Source organism: Neoarius graeffei, chromosome 7 (genome assembly GCF_027579695.1).
Source record: "Neoarius graeffei isolate fNeoGra1 chromosome 7, fNeoGra1.pri, whole genome shotgun sequence".
Classification (NCBI taxonomy): Eukaryota; Metazoa; Chordata; class Actinopteri; order Siluriformes; family Ariidae; genus Neoarius; species Neoarius graeffei.
This window is the reverse complement of record NC_083575.1, coordinates 53789342-53812627: the sequence shown is the minus strand read 5'-3', so window position 1 is coordinate 53812627 and position 23286 is coordinate 53789342. Positions and strand designations below refer to the sequence as shown.

General features: G+C 39.5%; 1 protein-coding gene across 1 annotated transcript; it reads right to left on the bottom strand.

Annotated features, from left to right (window-relative positions):
• Nucleotides 1-916: 916 nt before the first annotated feature.
• Nucleotides 917-23033, bottom strand: hif1an (hypoxia inducible factor 1 subunit alpha inhibitor). The gene is made up of 9 exons (XM_060925977.1): nucleotides 22589-23033; nucleotides 16107-16357; nucleotides 11098-11246; nucleotides 10806-10951; nucleotides 9791-9897; nucleotides 7816-7879; nucleotides 6789-6899; nucleotides 4036-4081; nucleotides 917-2265 (listed from the first exon to the last, which is right to left on the bottom strand). The coding sequence occupies exons 1-9, from the start codon at nucleotides 23012-23014 to the stop codon at nucleotides 2195-2197; spliced, it is 1371 nt and encodes a 456-aa protein (XP_060781960.1). The 5' UTR covers nucleotides 23015-23033; the 3' UTR covers nucleotides 917-2194.
• Nucleotides 23034-23286: the final 253 nt, after the last annotated feature.

Sequence of the window (23286 nt, the reverse complement as noted above, 5' to 3'; positions counted from 1 at the left end):
GATGACTGAAAACTGTAAATGCAGCACATAGTTTGGTAGTACCACAGACTTGATACATGTCTAATTACACCCAGATAAAAGTTAAAAATTTACTTCTTTTGTGTCTCTCATAGACTTCCTGTCCTGCTGCTATTTGAATCAATAGGGCAGCTCCTATTCATTTTTGTATCCATATCCATTTCAAACACATCTGTTCATTTGGAATATGTCGTAATTCAATTGTAGCCCTTTTGCACATTTATTTAATCACCTAACTGCTCATAATATGGGAGGTACCAGTCATTTCTGCTTGAGAATATACAGTGTATGACACGTGTAACAAGGAGCATTTAGGATACTGGTTTTCATTTCCCAATGTTGGTATCAGGTGGCACGGTGGTGTAGTGGTTAGCACGGTCACCTCACAGCAAGAAGGTCCTGGGTTCGAGCCCAGTGGCCGATGAGGGCCTTTCTGTGTGGAGTTTGCATGTTCTTCCCGTGTCTGCATGGGTTTCCTCCGGTTTCCCCCACACTCCAAAGACATGCAGGTTAGGCTAATTGGTGACTCTAAATTGACCGTAGGTGTGAATGGTTGTTTGTCTCTGTGTGTCAGCCCTGCGATGACCTGGCGACTTGTCCAGGGTGTACCCCGCCTCTCACCCATTGTCAGCTGGGATAGGCTCCAGCTTGCCTGCGACCCTGTAGAACAGGATAAGCAGCTACAGATGATGGATGGATGTTGGCATCACTGAAGTCTCCCTTTTGGCAAAGAGGCAGTGATTTCCGAGACAACAAAGAAGACATACTGACGTACCCAAAAATTGAAGCAGAATGAAGGAGTTGAAAAAAGGCAGAGAGCTTTTTCCATAGAGTACACACTACATCTGTATTGTTACCATTAAACAATATGATATAACTCATTAAGTATTTGGACAGCTTAATGGTAAATAATGGGTAAGGGTTTATTTCTCTCGAAGAAACACATTTCTTAACAATGAATTCAAGCATCCTGAAACATTTGGGAAGGTTTGGGAAAAGACAGTGTACCTTTGCAGCTAAAGAGCCTTTGATTTATGAACTACATGCACAACAGGGTGGAGCATCTTATTCAGTGACTAATACAGTACAGCAATATTTTTCAATAAAACAGGAAATTTGTAGTTAACAAGAAGGAAAAACACAACTGGATAATACTTTTTTTTTAATGCTTAATTCTGCAAGACCTTCATTTCTTTAAAATCCCTGGGTGTTTAAATATCTGACCAAAAAAAGAAAAAAAAGGTACCCTGTACCCGGACAATATTCTCTAGAAATTTAAGGCGAAACAGAATTAATTATGCAAATCTGATGAGTACTCCAAGTAAAAACTATTTAAATGCAATTTCAAGTGATCAGTGAATTAACAGCGAGTTCACAGATAATGTACGTGGAAGTGACACTTGCCTAACAAATGGGCACAAATTGAATACAAGTGAATATTTTCTTATTTACAAAATTATTTTGGCTTACATCCCCGTCCCTTTCATCATGTGGCACGTTGTCGACTTCTCCATTTTATGGCATTTATGATTTGAATTACAGATATAAATAAAAGCTACAGTGCATATAGTGTTTGTTTTTCTTTCTTTGCTTCTTGATCTTCTTGACCTTGCATAACCCTGCAATAGTTACTTTCAATCAGAGATATGTCAGGGCATGGGGTTGGAATTGGTGTGAAATTTGTCCACATGTTGTTACTCATACGTCAAACATCATCTCACCCCAAGTTCAGACACAAAAGTCGTCTATCTACACAGTGACTGGCAGGAGCCACAGCTAATGAGAGCAAGAGAGAAACAAACAGGTGTGAAAGAGTGAACTCCAGTGCTACACTGGTGGAAGAGTAAAAGGCTTCAGGACTGATTTTTTTTTCTTTCCCCCTTGCTGAACAGATAAGGCATCTCTTCTCTCACTTGATGGGAAGAGGGTGAAATGATATATAATGGCTCACCAATTTATCTTCCTTGTGAAGTTTGGATTCCCAGTTGCTAGTTTCTCCGTATTCAGTGTGCTCTGGCTCATGCCAAATGTTCTTCACAGGCCAAAGAACAAAATCCACAGATTAGCTAATAAAATAATAGGCGACTAGTTCATTCTGTGGGATACGTCCTGTTTATAACACTACAGAATGAGTAGAGATCCACAGTGGCAGCTCAGCTTGATCAGGCAGCCTGTGCTAAACGGCTGACAGCTGCTGCAATGCTGAGCAGTTTTGCTCCTTCATCTGGTACTCTGTAACTGTGACAGCTACATTGATGTGAGGGGAAGAAAAAAAAAAAGTTACTTTCTTCTCTTTACACTTCTGTAATACTGAGTAAGCACAAATACTGAATATTTGGGGCTGCTTCCTAAACTCCATACTACAATAATAATTAGCATGTCTCTCCACCATCAGGATCATTACTTTTTAGGCATGCTTCTTAGCGTGCACTGTACTGTTCAGGACAGAGAGTTCTCTCAATGTGTGCACTCGCAACCTTGAAATTAATCTGCACATAAAAGAGTGCATTGCAAAATTTTCAACCGGAATGAACCAGGAATAGCATTTTTCTACCAGAAAGGGCGACGTTTCAAAATCCTGCAACCTTAAGTACCTCTTAACCACAAGCAGTGCTTTCTACATAGTGACTATTATGCAGACATTTAAAATGCCAAACGTTGTTAAATTTTTAAAAGTGCTATACAAATAAAATTACATTAAGTATAAAGCACTTAGTATTGCTTTTTTTTAATGCTATACTGACCATTTCTTTCTATTCGAAGTACAGTCAAGCCATAGACACGTCATCAACAAAAAAAGTGAAAATGCTTGGAGGAAATCCTTTGATTTCAATCACAACTCCATGTTAGGGAAATCAATTTGGCACATACACAGTAAGTGTTTACAAAACCAAGTCCAGCAATTTCAGCTATCCACAAAATAATTCACTTTTGTGCAATTATCACTGCAGAACAATATCAACTCGAACTTCTCTTAGGTGCAAAGATCGGTCATTGAAATAATCATAAACGTTCTTCTGCGACTGAAGATAAACAGAACACAAAGATCAATAAATCTACATTACAAAAACAGCCTAAATGGAAAACAGACTAATTTGGAAAACAGTTAGTTAATCAGATCTCAGTTCAGCAAATAAACTGAGACAATAAGCAAGTTAGACCTTTTGTATGTGGCTTTGACTAGCATCTTTAACACGGCTGACTTTCAGATTCATCATTATATAAAGAAGCATCGTTCCTAGGAGATTACTTTCTTACTATAAAATGCGTTTTTATTGAGTTCACACTCAGACTTAAGTCTTCAAATATAGTAAATGAAATATTCGTCCTAGCTTGCAATTCGAGTCCTAAAAATTGTACCATGTGTAAAATAAGGTTACATTCAAACAAATGCACAGGTCAAACAAACAGATGATTTAATATGCACAGAAAGATAAAATATTTTAGCAAATTATCAAAATTCATTTAAAAAAAAAAACACCACACATTAACAGTCTCATTCCTTCAGGGGTTGAAAACTATTTCCTGTGCATCACTGTTGTGACTGTACTCTACACTCTTTGGAGAGGGGCATCAGCACGGATTTCAGAAGTATAACTTTATAACCTGTATAAATTACAGTATACAGTAAAAATTTGCCATTGTTGGAGGAACACAACTTTGGCTTGCTGGAAGCACTCTGACAGTCATCTTTTGACTATTTTAACAAGGTAACAAACACAAATGGGTGCTATTGCAGGGGCATATGTACTCTGAATATGTATTTTCTCCCACAATGCATTGTATAACTAAATCACATTATGAGGACTCAAAAGACAGAGCAAATCGATTCTCTCGAGTGGTAACTTCCTTTAGCAGATACAACAGCTTGTGATATTAAAAGCAGACTGACATGTATCCAGCCAAAACATTGCCATGCAGTGAAGAACAATCTGAATGTACAGACAAGTATCCATCCACATCCCTGTGCTCCACTGTACCCAGCACACTACAGGTAAACTGGTGATTAACTCGAACCTTGTTCGTATCTCCCCTTGATCATCATGTTCAGCAAAGGCCCAACCTGTCGAAAGATGGAATAACAGTCAGTTATCTTTGATTTTACACACACACACACACACACACACACACACACACACAGCTAACAGCTTATAAACGCCAAAAAAATTCCAATTTCCAGAATTACTGATTAACAATGATGGTTCACTGGCACCAGATTATCAGATAAAATACTGCAAGAATTACTAGAAAATGCAAAAACAACTGCAGCCTTTTGAAACCAGAACCTTTTTTTTTTCCCATGGGTTGGGTTAAATGTTCTCACAGTGAGTCACGGCCCCACATTGGGTCACTTGATCTACAAATGAGATTTTGAGAGAGAAAACACAATCTCCTCTTTTGTTTCATTCAATTATTAATATTTAACAATTATTCACCGAAGGCGAGGTGAATAAGAAGAGATGAAGTCAAGGTTATTATTCACTGATATGCACACTGAGCCTGAGGCAGATAATTGTTTTAGTATAAATATACAGGTGCTTTTTTAAAAAAAAAAAAATTGTATCATAAAAATTTTTTTTTCCAAACTTCAAAAGCGGCATGCAAAATGTAATAACGGCACAGCGCAGACTTGTCACTTATCTATGCCAAGTCACATAAAATACTTTGTTTTGAAACAGATAAAAAAAATAAATAAAATCAATCACAATTCCATCTTACCTTTGAATAGTTTTAGACCAAACTTCATAGCATCTTTAGTGCTTTTAGGAACAGCATTTTCTTTCATAATTTGAAATTCCTCCTCACTTAGCCCATGTTTACATTAGACCGTATCAGCGGATCATCAGATTAACGTTTTTAAAACGATTAGCGTGCACACAGCAACACCAATACACGGATACGCTCGGCTCCGCAGGCATCCTGCGCTCCAAATCACTCCGCCCTGAACAGCGAGTGCCCTCTGGAGGGTGCGCACTCGGGCCCTGCGCAGCTCACACAGCGCGCGAGTGAAGTGAACAAGCCACGATTCGGGACTGAGCCGCTGTGTGTGTGATCCCAGCGCACATCACTTACTACTTGCAAGTGGAAGGATGGCAAGCCTAAAGACAATCATAACTACACAATGGGCAGTATTTGCATCAGTATTTGCAGTATTTTCATACTTTTATACTCTTTAATGAAAGGTGATACAAGGCGGAAGTCCGCGCCGTTTTTCAGCAGTCGCGTCACATGACCAACGCCAGCGAATCAGGAAGGCGGATGTCACAGTGACGTTGTCCAATGAGACGCTAGCTAGAGCTCAGCACAGCGTATCCGCGTATTCTGAATGTTTACACAGCACCAGAGCTGACACGATCTGGATTGAATACGTGGACGCTGGCGGATTCCCGTTTCCCGGCGTTTCCAGGCGGTTTAATGTAAACGGACAGTGCATCCGCGAAGAAAACGAGACAGATACGGTCTAATGTAAACGTAGCCTTACAGTGACAAAGTGATTGGCCGCGTCGCTCGAGGTGATTATCGAGAATTAGTCCGAATCTCTCGACCAATCAGCATGCGATTTTCGATAAATTACCTCTATATTTATATTAATATAAAATATCAACGACAGATTTTGTGCTAATATTTTTAGATATTTCTAGGAGTCGCATTCAGATAAGCCATGTTTAATTTAACGTGCTATTATACTCTTTCACTATACTAACAAGCTGCACAAATGTAGTTCAGCAAAAAAAAAAGAAATTTCCTTCATCCATGTAGTTCCACAAAACAAACGAGCACTGTGCCTCAAATTGCATTCTTATACACTATTCTAGTGTGTTATTAAATAGTAACGCTAATCGACTTTCCTATTGGTTAGTGTTTGCATTTAAAAAACCTCTGTTCTAGCCTTGAACCCTCCTGAAAAGTCTGTTTTGCCTACCAGCCTTTTACATTTTCTAGACTAGTAAATACTTCTGAATGCAAGGTCAGAGTATCCGATTTGAGATGTAGCCCATAATAATCATGATGACAGTAGAAAGTTACAGAGGTCATCACTGTACATAAAACTGCTAAACATTTTACAATGTGACTTGGAAACCTAATGGACTGGGATGTTTTGGTTCTGACACACTGTCAAATGCTTTTAAATCTTCCAGATGTACACAAGATACTAGAGTATGTGAATAATAATGCAACTTACGTTACCATTGCTCCTATACGCACACAAAATCATGCAAAAAGCATAAACTAGGCTGCTTCACGTCAGACCTTATCACACCACCTCGGCGTGGATTATTTTCTTCAAACAAAAGAACATTTACGAGACCGGTAAGTCAGTGGAAAGAATATCCTTTTGGTTTTTAAGTCTCTTACTTTGCATCATACATCTAGAATTTAAAACATGTAGAGTGGTCAAAGGCTTGAGGTCGCAGAAAACTTATCATCTACTTGGGGTTGTTTGCTCGAACTGTTTGGGAACGCCTGGTCCAAGCAACGTCTGCCGACTATGCGAATGTGTGAACTGCTCACACCAAACATGCTGCCCAACGTCATTTTATACCTTGAAGATATGATCAAAGAAACTCTCATGTGAAAGGCTTAATAAAAACCTGAACAGCTGTCAAAACAGGTATGCTCAATTTAATTTTGCTTCAAAGCAGGTTAGCGACAAATATTTCTGTATCTAGGTTAAGGTCAAAAGACAGAAGGACCATCTCCAATGCAGTACTGAAGTGTTTAAAAATAGAAAAAAAAACACTATGATTGAATGCTCTACTTTTCAGTACCTCATGTGGATCCCCCAAGGCCTCTCCTAACATTTTTTCAATGTTCCTCATAATGGCCACCTTCTGATGGGCCTTCAGTGGGTACTCTATCCTCTTTGGAGTGGGTGCACCCTGAAAAGAACAATACAGGTAGGTTTCAGTTGTGATACGAGATCCCATAATACAAAAGGCTCTCTATGGCTGGACTGACGTAACAAGCAGTTTTGAAATGAGTCTGAGCTTTGGGAGTAACAGGTTCTACAATGTGTGTATCCATGTAGAACCCAAGTCGTGGTAGGTAAACGGAGAACTAGGGATCCTTTGAGCTGCTTAAATGGTCACTGCGAGGTCATTTGGGAAAGTACATTCATTCATTCAAAGTATTCCTGAGCTTTAACATGGGACACTGATTCAGTTGCAGCAGCGCCAACATTATTATAAAAATATTTTTATATTTCAGTTTGTTTACAATTTTTGCAAGGAGTCACTTGACGTTTTAAGCTCTAAATCAGGAGCATCAGATTTCACCCTGTTTTTGAGCCATCAAAGGGCTATAACGTAAGGCTGTTTTTTTTTTAAACATATTAGCCTATTACCTATTATTATTACTAATTATCTAAGAATAAGACTTAAAAAAAAAACAACAGCTAACAAAGTATTTGACTGCATGCATGTTTCAGTGATCATTTATTATAGAAAAGTTTTTTTTTTTAATATGGCCAAAAGTATGTGGACACCCAACCATTACACCAGTATGTGGTTCTTCCCCAAACTGTTCCCACAAAGTTGGAATCACACAATTGCACATGTAGCAATACAATTTCCCTTCACTGGAACCAGGCAGCCCAAATCTGTCCCAGCATGACAATTCCCCTGCATATTAAGCAAGCTCATTGACCTACACAAAGCCCTAACCTCAAGCTTTGCTGACTGGGGTGTGTGTGTGTGTGTGTGTGTGTGTGTGTGTGTGTGTGTGTGTGTGTGTAGAGAGAGAGAGAGAGAGAGAATGAGAGAATTCTAGTTGCAAAGTCAGCATGAACATGACTACCTTGTACCAGAAGTTGACGGTGATAGTTACTCCTCCATTTAACAAGGACTCGATGTGATGCCACCTGCATTATTAAACAGAAAGATTCATTCAAGAGTCATTAATCAATTTCAGAGTCAAACTCTAAAAAGTGTGACTTGCTTATTTATACACCGCAGTCTATTTGCAATTGGACAGTATCACTCCTGTTTTGGTTTCATACTCAATCATATTGGATTGGGTTGTTGCTGCATGTCTCAGATTTTTTTTTTCTACATTTCTTCCTTGTGACCAAAAACCAAAGTTCGTAAAGTATTTTGGCTGAATTCAAACATTTTTTTTTCACTCCCCTGACAAACATATTTTCTAATTGAAAAAATTTCATCTGGGAAGCCATGCATAAGATTTAACAGCTCCAGAAATATTATTCAGCCACCTGAAATAAAGGCATACAAAACAACAAACACATTTCCTATCTGTCTAAATGCTCAGAAGGTCAGTTTATATAGTAATTTAAGGACAAGCTGTGACTTTTAATTTTAATTCATATTAAATTTTACATGTTCTATCTATATAATAAGCAGCAAAGTTTGTTTGTCTTGACCTAACGTTGCCATTTCTCGACGGATTTTCACCAAATTTGGCAAGTAGGTCGGGGAATGACCCGAAATTTTGCAGATATATATTTAAAAAAAAAAAAAATTATGTACAGGCCCCAGGGAGGTCCCTGGGGGGGGGCACATCATCCACCCACCCCCTCCCTCAATGCCTTTCGCATTACATTTATCAGCACAAACTTTCAACAGATCTTCACTAAACTTGGCACGTAGGTACAGGAGATAGCCACAATTTGGCAGAACTCAGAAATTCCATATTTGGGCCCTAGGGGTTCCCCGGTGGGCCCCTGGGTGGTGGATGTTTGGATTTTTGTTTGTCTTGGGTTAACATATATCACATACTTTTTTAAATAAATAAATTTTCAAAATTACATCTGAGCTTCACCCCCCACACACACAAGCCCGGGTAACCTGCTAGTATTTAATATATTATTTATATTAACATTTTAGTTCTCTGAGGAATCAAAATAAAATGTCAGAAATCAGCAAAAATACTTTACGGATTTTCGTCTTAATCACAAGCAACAAACATAAAAAAAAAAAAAAAATGAACAAAATCTGAGACATACAGTCGCAACCCTATCTGAAAGGACACAATCACCCTACAGTTAGTTCTGGTCCATTAGTCTCATTGGTCGAACGGCATTCCAAGAGCGTTGATATTTAGTATAATCACACTGGGATGTTTCACTGTGTGCATCGCTCCACTTGTCTGTATGCACCATGTATCACAATTCTAGCAAGAGTCCCACTAAAACCATTAATTCAGTCAAGTTAGGAACACTGACACAGACCTGGAACGTACAAAATCAGTGTGAGCTAGCTAACCAGCAGGGCTATAAAGGGAGTGTGGCTTCTTTGGGATCTATTTCTATTTGTGGAGCAAAAATGTACAAAATTACTGTCCTTATAGTGTCAGAAATGTCAGTTATTCAATATTAATTATTAATATTAGAAAAGCTGTGACTCAGCCATAGGCATGAGGCTGCTGCCGTGCTGATATTCAGTATAACTGCACTCTTGCTCGTGTAATATTGCTGAAGTAGATTATTTCACTGATATTCAAAACCTGCAATAAGACTGCATTTCCTTCCAAAGTTAAGCATATAGCACCAAAACAATAAGCAATGTGTTACTGTCTAAAAACACACAGTGCAGAAAGTTTTTATTTCATGGATTGTCCATATATATTTTATTTATTTATTTTTTAATAGATCAGTGGTTAAAACTTTGTATGTAGCCTTTTACAAATTTAAAATGACAGACCATACCACTTGGAATTCAATACTATTTCATTAAATTATTTATAATCAATCACATTACTGGGACTAAATCAAGCTAAGCGTACTCTATACATATAGCTAATAAACATCTCTTACCAGTACATAGGAATGTACAGCACATCCCCTGGTCCAACAACAGCCTCATATCCAAAGACGTTTTTAAATTTGGGAAACTTTTCATAATCGGGGTTTTCAAAATCAACCTACAATGCAAAGAATATGCAATTAGGAATAATTTTGTAAGTGTGCCTATACTTTAACATACTTTTAAAAATCAAGGATTGTAGAACATTAAAAGCACCGATTTACTAAAAAAACACTTGGAATGCAAGAAACAGCAACAAAGATTATAACCATTTGGTTTTTTTTTTTCCCCCAATCACAGTGTTAGTAGCAATAAGTTCTGCATGAATAATCAACTGTCTTGTACCACAGCGCTGCTGAATTATCAAATCTGATTGGCAAATACTGTACATGTTGATTAATTTTCTATACCATCATCTCTGAGAAGTTCCAGATGCGAAGCAACTGACAGCTTTATAACGCACTCGAGCTAATACATGAGCATTTCTATAGAAAAACAACTTGTATGCTGGACGCTCCACATAAGCAGATTTTTTTTTTTTAAAGCGTGTAATTGTTGACACTTAACTTTTCTGTAAGGAGGTTTTCTGTAAGTCTTCACAACAGAGGACTTGTACTTTTTTTTTTGCATTTTTTATTTTATTAACTTCAAGAAAGAGAAGAGAGGCTGGTGAGAGAACGAGGGTTTATAGCTGCTATAACCTTAGTGATAACAGGAACTAACGTCTTTTGTGGACATTCAACATTAAATTATCTTTATAGTATGTGTAATGTATTATTTATTAATAAAATTAAGTGTTAGCACTGACAAGTTCCTGTAGTAAAAGGGGAATAAAACGTTTTGTTAACAGAAAATAATCAGCTTCTGGGTGATGACATCACCTAACTTGATAATTTTCCGATAACGGCACGTCGTTGTGTTTTATTTCTTACATAATATACCGGTACAGCAAAACTAAAAATGACTTCATCCTTATTTGCAGTTTCAAGATTGAAGTGCCAACTCCTTCTGAAGTAGTAGCAATACCTGGCTCTGCCTGTCGCATGGATGATGAACAGGGTAAGGGTAGAGACACTCAAACTGGTCTGGTGGGAAAAGGATGCATCTCTTGTAACCTTTGATTTGTGCAAAGAAATTCTGCTGCTCATCATAATGCGCTGGTGTCACGTTGCCTTTTCAATGGAAGAGAATACAGCAGAGATGGACATTAAAATCATTCAGGCAATTTAAAAATGAAAAATAAATACCAAAGCAGCTTTATTATGTGGATGTCTGTGCTACAAAATGGCTGGTTATACACTATGCTGTGATGTTGTACCTTCCATGCCTATGAGTAAAAGGTTTGATGTTAGCTGCCCCCAGTTTCGTTTGGTTTGCTGTTTGTTGATCCAGTTCCAGTTGAATCCCAGAAAATCCACAACAATTTTTCTCCCAACTGTGTCATTCAGGGTTTGCTGCAAGTATACTCTTTAAAAAATAAAAAATAATAAATAAATATATATTTTTTTAATTTAGCAAATTCGATAAATAAAAACTTTATTCCCTGGCGACTTGTCCAGGGTGTACCCCGCCTTTTGCCCGTAGTCAGCTGGGATAGGCTCCAGCTTGCCTGCGACCCTGTAGAACAGGATAAAGCAGCTAGAGATAATGAGATGAGAAAAACTTTATTCAAAACTTCAGTACAGACAAAATCATTTCTGCTTAGAATGTAAACAAACCGGTGAAATGACCGGAGCAATTTATGAAAATGCTATACTAATAATTCTTGAAAATTGATTTAAAAAAAAAAAACCTAACCATCAAATACTTTTATTCCATATTTTGTTGCTTTTTTTTTATTTTTGGGGTTTTTTCTTCTTCTTCTTCATGATTTTTGGCAGTTGGCAAACCAGGTGCATTACTGCCATCAGCTGGGCTGGAGCATGGAACAAGCGATATTGAGGGACACGACACACAACTATATTCTTTTAGCCATTTCTCTCTCTCTCTCTCTCATTATCTCTAGCCGCTTTATCCTTCTACAGGGTTGCAGGCAAGCTGGAGCCTATCCCAGCTGACTACGGGCGAAAGGCGGGGTACACCCTGGACAAGTCGCCAGGTCATCACAGGGCTGACACATAGACACAGACAACCATTCACACTCACACCTACGGTCAATTTAGAGTCACCAGTTAACCTAACCTGCATGTCTTTGGACTGTGGGGGAAACCGGAGCACCCGGAGGAAACCCATGCGGGCACGGGGAGAACATGCAAACTCCGCACAGAAAGGCCCTCGCCGGCCACGGGGCTCGAACCTGGACCTTCTTGCTGTGAGGCGACAGCGCTAACCACTACACCACCGTGCCGCCCTTTAGCCATTTCTGTTTCTTTTAAATATTTGATTTTTTTTTTTTTTTTTGGGGGGGGGGGGGGGGTCTAGTATAGTTTTTATTTCCTCCTCAGTTGGTTCAGCAACACGCTCTGTCATTTTGTTTTTCTCTACTCACGGTATAGGAGCTGATATTCATCCTACGAGTAGGGTAGCCAATCAGAGCATGCAATTGCTCATATCCACTGGACACAGAGATATATATATCAGAGGGGGCTGCAAGTCATCTGTTTATCCATGAAAAGGGACCACCATAAGACTTCTCCCCAGATATTGACTATTCTCAGCACAGCAGTGAGACAGACATGGTAACAGCATGTACAAACACTGGCCTTTATTACATGTACAATTACAACATACCTTTTTCTAAAGCATCATGTAGGCCCTCATTAGTGGTTAGTGTCTGACCACAGGACCGCTTTTGGTTGGCAAACTGTTCTCAACTGAGCAGTGACATTGTTGGGGGGGACACAACAATGCCACACTCATACCACAACCATGTCAGCGTTAGTCTTGGATCTAGAACCCATATAATATCTGAGCAGAGGAGTTCCTGTGGTGGTTGGATTCTTTATATAGACAGCATAGAGACTAGCTGAGGAAAACATGCTACAGTCAGTAACTATACAACTACTAACAACATCTACATGATGCACCTATCAGATCAACGTACCTTGTATGTGCACTCTAACAAACTGGCATTTCCGTGTAACACCTTGTGCTTTTTTTTTTCTAAAAAGCAGTAAATTAGGTGTCCTGTAAAGGGATTTAATCTTTAAACTATAATACTTTTCCATTAAATGTTTGCCATCTCAATGGAAAAAAGTATACAAAGTGGCCAGATAATTTTCCACATCAAATGCGATTTTGGCAAACCGTACGTAATCATACAACTCAGTCCAACTAAACAAGGAGTAAATCAATGATCCAGTCGAAATCCATCTGTCATAGTGTGCACTATATGATTAGCACTAATGTTCTTATACCAGACCATTTTTGAGTCATGAACAACAATTAAAAAAAAAAAAAAAAAACTCATACATTCATTTCAGAGTGTGTTTGAGCAGTGCTGGAGAACACAATTTAAAATCTGCTTTAAAAAGAAAATCATATAGCACAAATTGAGGCAACAAGTGAAGAGACAAAAGCAATCGTGTTGTACTAGTTTACACTTGGAAAGTATGGTACAGCAAGTTAAACACTAATCAGGACACTGGTACTGTATACATAAAAATATTGCTTAGACGGGTGGTCTAACACAAAAAGAGCACTTCATATATTAGTCCATTTTACCAAAAGAAGCATCAAGTCTTAATATAGGCAGTACCAGTCAAAAGTTTGGACAATTCAATTGTTTTTCTTTATTTTTATTAATTAAAAGTCACGTCATGTCTTAAAGTAACGACGGATGTTGTTTCTCTTTACTTAGTTGAGCGGTTCTTGACATAATATGGATTACTACAGTTGTGGAATAGGACTATTTACTGTATTTTTATTATTTACTGTTTGAGCTCAAACACATTAAGAAGGCATGAAATTGCACTAATTAACTTTTGGCAAGGCACGCCTGTTAACTGAAAAGCGTTCCAGGTGACGACCTCATGAAGCTGGTTAAGATAATGCCAATAGTGTGCAAAGCGTCAAGGTAAACGCTGGCGACTATGAAGAATCTAAACTGAAACATTTTAACATTTTTTTTGTTCACCACATAATTCCATATTTCATATAGTTTTGATGTAGTCAGTATTGTTCTACAATATTGAAAACAGTCAAAATACAGAAAAACCTATGAATGAGTAGGGGTGTCCAAACTTTTGAATGGTACCGTATGTAAAATGAATATAAAGTGACTAAAATGAGATTGTCAAGGACTAAACATCAAAAAAAAAAAAACATTCTGAGCACAGGTTGCCGCTTTAACAAACACAATGTCATAAAAAAATTATTAGTGATTATAATATAGTAATGTTTTGATTGCAGGTCAATTTAAAAACAAACAAATAAAGAAATAAATAACACAAACACATTATGGCAGAATGATGAACTGAGCTCAGTGAAATAGTTCATATCATCATATTTCCTGAGCTCAGGCAAAATGATGCCAAGTGTTGTTTGAGCCAGACTACGATGAGAGGACACACATTGCTAACATTAGACCACGGAGCTAAAATCCAACCCGCACAGGCACATGCTGTACTACATAAAATGGCAAGCCGTCTTTTGGCAATAACCACAAACCACTTTTTAACATCGATGTTGAGTTAAAGGTACTGTATGAATAATATGTTTTAAAGATTACAATATTTGTTAAAGGTCCCATGGCATGAAATTTTCACTTTCTGAGGTTTTTTAACGTTAAAATGAGTTCCTCTGACCTTCTTAAGTCACCCCAGTGGCTAGAAATTTCATAATGTGTAAACCAAACTATGCCCAACATTTGAGAATGGCGCGTCAAAACAGCGCGTTGATAAGCTCTTCCCTTTACTACGTCAGCAAGGGAGATGATCCCCACGCCCCCCCTCTGGATTCCCACCCACTGTATGGATTGCCCCGCCCAGTTGTAGTGAGGAGACCATAGAGGACACAACATGGCATCACCTAAGCGAGCGAAACATGGAAATTGCACTGTACATGGATGTGACAACACAGAAAAGAGTCTGTTTTTACTGCCGACGGGAGAGCCCCTGAAGACGCAGTGGCTTACTTTTATTTACTTCAATAATACGCCGTCGAGTCTACCTAAGACGGTGTATGTTTGTCGGAAGCATTTTCCTGAGGAATGTTTCCACAACTTGGGACAGTACAGGGCAGGTTTTGCACATCAACTGTCACTGAAGCCTGGGTCCGTACTAAGCATCCCTGCCGCATCAGCAACAAACACCGAACAAGTAAGTGTATAACTGTTAAGTCGTTTTGCCGTGTTTTAAAATCGGTGCGTTAGCCTAGCAATGGCTACATTAGCTGTGTAGCTAACCGCTTCCTGCAGTTAGCCAGGTAATCTGCGCTACAAAACTAAAAAGCATGCAGCATGCTCTGTTAAACTGAGTTTAGTCTGGAAATTGACTGTAACTTATGAGCTTATGTTTGACTATTGCTCCGCAATGCATGTCTTCTGTTGGATAAGCGATATGTTGCTGTAGTTGCTGCTTCTATCCTCTTTGGTTATGGAGCGCATGTTCAAGCCTAGGGTATTATACGTTCATAAACTACCACTCCGAACACTCTCACTCTCTGCGTCACGTTGAGTTTACGAAAGGAGTCCGAGGGAGAACGGGGTTTTGTCTTAGCAGCGTGGCTACAGGCGCTAATAGCAGCGAGTACGTGTGCGCGCGCAGCTTGGTCAAGCCCCTCCCCCCATGGCCCGCCCCCACCCTCTACCCTTCCCCGCCTCCTGCTTCTCATTAGCAAAACAACGCACTGGGAAAAGCGCTGAAATGGGGCTTTCTCCCAGGAAGCTATATTTACGTGCCGAGGGTTCATTTCGAGAAAGGCTGCGGATATAACATCCGGAAGCCTCCACGAGCCCGTTTAAAGCATCAACAAACCACCATGCCATGGGACCTTTAAACCTCTCTTTGATATTCTGTCGATGAGATTGTTTATTTTTCCACACATCAAAACATCATGTCTAACTGAGGCAGTGACAGAAGTGAAATCAGTGCATGAAGAGGTCAGTGTTCTTTCTGCTTGCTAGCTTCACGACACCCAGCAGTGATTTTATTTCCTTGATTGGATTTCATGCACCTAAACACGTCCCACAACTTTGCACACCGGCTGTTACAGCAATCTGCCACAAAGGCCTGAACCCAAACTAGTAAATTTAATTTGTCCGCAAAATATATGTTTACATTAAGACACACATGAACCACGGTTTGAATTCTAGACAACAGCAATTAACACATTTTTAAGCCACCAATTTTGTAGATACAGGATAAGTGGTTCATTAATACACCTTACCTCTGTCTTCCATTCAGCTCCTCTGTTTGGCGCATCTTTTCTACAAACTCGGAAAACTTCATCTCTATTCTGTGTGACTTTGGTACAAAGTTCTCAAAGTTCGACATTTTCTTCTCGTCATAATATAAGAATTTGTGGCTTTCAGCAATGTACACAGAAAAGTCCCCATTGCCAATGTTCTCGTGCAAGTAACCGATGTCCCACTTGAGCGCTGGATAAACCAAGTTGGTGTCTGTTAACACGACAGGTTCCTATAAAAAAAAAAAAAAAAATGGTAGCATTAATATAAACATATACAGATAGTATGGATTATTGGCTTTTAACACACACATATACTCAAGATGCCAAAGCTTTTACAATCAGTCATAATCCTACACAGGTGGCAACGCCAAATAACCTCTAAATCCCTAATGTTCAACAAGAAGTAACGTAGGTCAAGCTAAATATAATCATAATTTAAAAACAGTGGTGCTCCAAGACAGATTCGCCTTCGTTTACACAACCATCTCAGCATCAGTACAATCCTGGAAGAGTATGGATCCAAGATGAAAGCTCACTAGGTAAGCCAGGCTTATTTCAACCAACCAAGCTAATGGTCAATTTCAGTTCCATGAAGGAAGCTAATCGTAAGCCCTGTTCAGTTATGATAATAACATACACTTTCAGATAAACCTGCACCATGAAAGGCTAATGCTCAAGCTTAGCTTGAATTCTGCAATTGTTTTGGACAAGTTAAGTGGTGTCATGATTCAACCAGGATAAAACAAGACGTCTGACAAATTGCTGCCAACCCAGTCCATCTACGATCGCATTAGTCTTTGCCACTGAAACTCTGCGAAATTAAGTTTCTGTACTTGTGGTCAAGACGGAGCTGATGTAATCTGAAACCTGATTAGTAATTTGGTAGCCTTTACGTCACATATACCAAAGACAGTCCTGGCCAGCTCAATTCAACCAGAACATCATGGAAGAAAAAGAAAAAACACTCTTCCTAACATTGTTCTTTAACTGCTGCTTTGTAAATCCATAACCTCAACTGAAAAACTGATGCACACTTGTCAGGATAACGCCATCTTATTTTGGTATAATTACAAATGTATTTAAAAGAAGATTATATTATGTCTGGGTAGTTAAAAATAGTTTCACTGATAATGGAGCTGATCATTTTTAATGTATTAAATTATAATCTGCATTCTACAGCTTCTAGAGCTTTATTAATACTTAACTAGGAGCATTTTTGTAATTAGTTCTTTAGCATATTTATAGAGTTTATTGAGCATTATCTGCTCACCAGACGAGGAAAATAAAAAGTTTCACTATTTTATTGTTTATGCAGTTGGGGCTGCTTATATGCATGAGCACGAGCTTCGATCACTCCAGCCAGACGTTAATCAGTGAAAACAGGTCAGACCTTGTGGAACACACTGAGCAGGAAGTCACTTGTTGTCCTAGCTTAAATAACAAGCTTTTTTTTTATTTGCTCACTCCAAGAAATATCCTCTGTCCCTAGCTACTATACCCATTTACATTAACGCAATATTCACATACTACAATGACCCAAATCACATTCTTGAATGTGTGCCAACTATAGGCAGGCCATAACCCATACATTAGCTTCTTATTTTCATCATCAGTTACATAAGATCCCGAAAAACACACCTCAGCTCTAGTCAGACAGGATTAAATTTACATGGAAACCTGGAGTAATTCCACCATTTGCAGGTGCTTCACTGCGATTATATTTCCACCCATGGACATCAGCCATGTCAGTGTTTTTCTCCTCCCTGAGGAAATTAGAGACCAAGTGACCTACTGCTGTTTGTTCAACTCTGGGGTCATCTGATAAATTTAGTCCTGTCTGGATAGATACAGCAGTATTTTTGCTGGCAGATGCTAGCTCTTGCACTGGAAAGAATAGCGATTTGCCTGCTGCCTTTCCTAAAATTTAAATCATCTAGCATGGTATCCCCGAGCCCAATTCACAAAAAGATAACTGCTTTGTAAAAGCCTCGAACACTCCATTCCCACTCACACTAAAAACTGTACATTTTCCACTATTACTCTGTAATGGGGTCATGTCAGAATTGGAGCAAAACGGCAAAAAAAAAAAACTTTTCTAAAATGTTATTTTCTAAAAAATTAATGAATAAACAGCTATATTGCTATAAATTCCTTAATCATTTAATGCTGTCATTAGTAACTATGACCATATGACTGGCATTACCAGTGAAATTAATCACATATTGATAGAGCTTGGTTTAAAAAAATTAAAAATTAAACTAGATAGAACTCGACGCCGGGCGGCACGGTGGTGTAGTGGTTAGCGCTGTCACCTCACAGCAAGAAGGTCCTGGGTTCGAGCCCCGGGGTCGGCGAGGGCCTTTCTGTGTGGAGTTTGCATGTTCTCCCCGTGTCCGCGTGGGTTTCCTCCGGGTGCTCCGGTTTCCCCCGCAGTCCAAAGACATGCAGGTTAGGTTAACTGGTGACTCTAAATTGACCGTAGGTGTGAATGTGAGTGTGAATGGTTGTCTGTGTCTATGTGTCAGCCCTGTGATGACCTGGCGACTTGTCCAGGGTGTACCCCGCCTTTCGCCCGTAGTCAGCTGGGATAGGCTCCAGCTTGCCTGCGACCCTGTAAAAGGATAAAGCGGCTAGAGATAATGAGATGAGATGAGATGAGATGAGAACTCGACGCCAACGGAGTCAATGGGGATGCCTCCGCCCGGTAGACTACACGCCTTGTTAAGTTGTGATTCGGGGATGGACATTTGATCTCACAGTAATCTTGACCTGGTGAAATTACTTGTATCAGCCTTGGAGACATTGTGTTCACAAGGTTTTCGGACAGATGTTTGACCTCACAGTGACCTTGACCTTAGACCTTTTGATCTCAAAATCTAATCAGTTTATGTTTATCCCAAAGCGTACAAATGGTGAAAGTTTGGTGAAATTCCTTTCATTAGCCTTTGAGATATCGCGTTCACAAGGTTTCGGGACAGACGCACGCACGGACGGACAGACAGACAGACAGCCCGAAAACATAATGCCTCCTGCACCTTACAGTGGCGGAGGCATAAAAATAAAAAATATTCATGCCTGTATTCATTCTAGCACTGCTTCATGGAGTGTTGTGTCAAGTTTCCTCCCCCCCCCACACTTCCAAGTGGTAAACGTTTCAATATTATAACTTTCAATATGTTCTAGTTTTTATAAACTAACATGTTGTATTATGCATATTGGTATTATATTATTATACATTATATACCATATTAGTATTATATTATATTGTATTATGCATATTATGCTAATTTTAATTGCACACGAATTCAATTCTACATTGTTTGTATAATTCATTTAACCACAGATGCTGTCACAATCACACTAAGGGTTTCCATCATAAATGGGCGGTTGAGCAAGTTTCTGGCTTGATGATACACAGGCAAAAGGAGGATGGTTGTGAAAGGAAAGCCATTTGGGAAATCAATAAATTCACATTTCAAGGTGATTAACATTTTGAATGCGTACATCTTTTATTATGTAGCATGTATAAACTTAAGCTCCTTGAGGCAATCTAATAAAGCAACTACAAGACTGGACATAAGGATGTCATGGACAAGTGTGCCTTGGCATCATTTTAAATCAATCTGAAATGAAAATCAAAGTAGTGTTTCAGCTCTATCCACATCTGCTCACATTCAGACACATGACTTCTTGAACCGAAGGCCCATTTAACTCCTTAAGGGTCATGCCACATCAATAATAATAATAATAATAATAATAATAATAATAATAATAATAATGCACTAAAATGTGATATGCACAAAACCTTTTGGGCTTGGTTTTGTGAAAATAAAAGATTCTCATCCTAGATATACATCCAGGCTGTAACACTGCCATAAACTGCCTGCTAGATACCGAAAGTGCACAAGAAGGCGCTGGTTAGTTCTGCGGGGGGAGGGTTTGCACGCTCGCTTGTGCTACGTGACTGCAGGAACGTGCCGCTTTTCTGAGTGCTGAACAGCGCCACACAGCGGCCAACCTGACGCCATAAGCGGAAACATTATTTTGATGAGTCACATCATTTGATTCAGTTCACCAAAACGAGCCAACTCTTTCGGCTTCCAAACATCTTTTTGATTAACAAAACACTGCTTTGTATTTTTAAATCCTTTAACCCAAATCATAAACGATCATAAAAGAAGAAACCTTTATTTGTCACATGCACACTTCAGGCACAGTGAAATTCATCCTCTGCATTTAACCCATCTGAAGCAGTGAACACATGCACACACACCCAGAGCAGTGGGCAGCCACACTAGAGCGCCCGGGGAGCAGTCAGGGGTTCGGTACCTTGCTCAAGGGCACCTCAGCCCAAGGCCGCCCCACGTCAACCTAACTGCATGTCTTTGGACTGTGGCGGAAACAGACGCAGACACGGGGAGAACATGCAAACTCCACACAGAAAGGCCCTCGCCGGCCGCTGCGTTCGAACCCGGAACCTTCTTGCTGTGAGGCGACCGTGCTAACCACTCCACCACCGTGCCGCCCTTGCCTTGTGTTTATACCCTGTAGTTCACTGTGAAGATTTTTCAATTTAAAGAAATACCAGGATGGCTAACAGGAGGACAGGAAGGAGCAGTAACCTATTGGTCCTGTCTTGCACTTTAATGTTTGTCTTGTTAATGTCAGTCCTATATTTGTCTATGTTTTTACATGGGATAGAGAGAAACGTAATTTCCTTGTATGACCTGTGCATATGAAGAAACTGACAAAGCTGACTTGGCTTGACAGAAAGCAATACTGGACAATGTGCAATAGACTTTTTTTATATTTGTATATGTAAATACTTAATTTATCTAGAAGTAGTTCTCTCTATTTATCCTGTAATGACGCTGCTGGAATTTTAATTTCCCTGAGAGAACCCTCCCAAAGGGATCAATAAAGTTTTATCTAATCTAAAGAAAAACATGACTCACTTATGTGAGTCGGTTCTTAGCGTTCACCTAAAAGAACCGGTTCAAAGAGCCGACTCGTTCTTGAACGGCATGTTCTGTTGTGTTGACAGCGAATATTTCAGACTGATTTCTGTTCAAAAACACACTTATACTTCACAACCCAAATCATACCTTAATTTAAAACCCAGAAAAGAAATGGTTTTCTTTAAACCCGTTGTTACGAACTAAAAGTTTGATAAGGCCAATCTAAACGCTTTGTTGATGTCAGTCAGGGCTCGAGCGCGCGTGCTGTCGGGTCAGAACATTTTGTACTTGCACCAATAAAGCGCGGGGGCGTGGCCAACAGCTCGCACTGCGCTCGCATGACTAAAGCCTCCGAGCAGCTTCTAATGCACGCAATGAAAGCTCATTATACGGAACTACACCTGGATTTATATTCCAGTCTATAAGCAAGTGAAACTGTAGAGCACTATGCTACGCATTCACTATTATTATTTTCATCTAACCACCATAAAATGTATGATACAGTAGCTTGAATATCCGACATTGCTCATGGTAAACAATAACGGAAAATGATGTGGTGTAGTGGTTAGCACTGTCGCCTCACCGCAAGAAGGTCTTGGGTTCGAGCCCAGCCTTTCTGTGTGGAGTTTGCATGTTCTGCATAGGTTTACTCCGGGTCCCCACCAGCCTAAAGACATGCAGGTTAGGCTAATTGGTGGCTCTAAACTGGCTGTAGGTGTGAATGGTTGTTTGTCTCTATGTGTCAGCCCTGGTGACTTGAACCCCATTATAGTCAGCTGGGATAGGGTCCAGCTTGCCCTGCACAGCATAAGCGGCTACAGATAATGGATGACAGTAGTGTTACTAGTGAGCTAGGTAGTCTATATGGGATCATAGGTAGAAAGAACTTTATTGATCCCTTTGGGAGGGTTCTTTCAGGGAAATTAAAATTCCAGCAGCAGCATTACATAATAAACAGAGGGAAAAAATAGAGAAAACTTCTAGATAAGTTAATTATTAACATATAGAAATAAAAAAAATAAAATATGGAGGGAGAAAAAAAATCTAGCAGGAGAGGTATTGCACATTGTCAGGCTAGGCTACTGCTCCTTCCCATTCCCTCTATCGTCCTGTTCCCCCCAGAGAGGAGCTGTACAGCCTGATGGCGTGAGGGACAAAGGAGTTTTTAAGTCTGTTCATCCTGCACTTGGAAAGGAGCATTCTGTCACTGAACAGACTCCTCTGGTTGCTGATGACGGTGTGTAGAAGGTGACTAGCATCGTCCATGATGTTCAGTAGTTTGTCCATAGACCTCTTCTCTGCCACCATGTGCATAAGCACAGTCTACTGAAATCACTGTTTATGGTTAGTGATGACTAACCCAGCTAACATATACGGAACAGTGTTCTAGCTAGCATGCCCTGTTTACTTAAAAATAATCAATCAATCAATCAACGCTAGATATGATATAGCAACTAGTTAGCTCTCCACATACCTACTGCAGGCATATAAAGACAATATTACCTCGTTGTTGATGAGGATCTCTGCTCGGGGGTCTGTATGAGAAAGCCGTGGGATTTGTTTAGTTTGGAACGGGTACTTGCGAAGCTGAGATTCAGTCCAACCCGAATCATGAACGTGTAAGAAAGCGTTAGCTGCATCGGTGGAGGTCTGCTCAGCTTCAGCCACTGTCGCTGTGGCCATTTCCACGGTCTCGGTCTCTCCGTGAGGGTGACTGTCCTTGCAGGAGAGGCTCTGTTGTTTTCCTGGTATGTGGGGAAAAGGTTTATAAGAGCTATATACCAGCTGGTGAGTTGTCCTGTGACAGTGTGCTAGCCTGGCAGCTGTGCACTCAGCCTGACTGCTGGAGCAGCTCGGGTTTGTTTGGCCCCAGCTTGACTGTGCTGTGTTTTTTGTTCCGGCTGTGTGAAGCCAGACACAATGACTCATGCACTACAACCAAACACTACACTACACTACACTACACACAGGTGAAGACCGATTCATTTTTCAAAATCTCTATTTTCTTGAAATTTTGTAAGATTATTAAGCTTTACCACAATCACTTGTTTACATGAAGGAGAAAAATCCAGTGTGTGTAACTCCATATATAATCTATTATTCCGTAGTACCTTTAAAATTTGAGTAAATTGGATTAAATCCAGTTTACTATTGAATATAGTTAAGAGGTCCAGAAAATGCTAATAAATTAAACAATCGAT

Excerpts from the sequence above, each read along its gene's own strand:
- hif1an (XM_060925977.1), bottom strand. The coding sequence starts at position 23,014 with ATGAGTCATTGTGTCTGGCTTCACACAGCCGGAACAAAAAACACAGCA. Across the intron at positions 16,358-22,588 it reads AGATCCTCATCAACAACGAG|GAACCTGTCGTGTTAACAGA; the intron begins GTAATATTGTCT and ends TTTTTTTTATAG. Across the intron at positions 11,247-16,106 it reads GAGCTGAATGGAAGACAGAG|AGTATACTTGCAGCAAACCC; the intron begins GTAAGGTGTATT and ends TATTTTTTAAAG.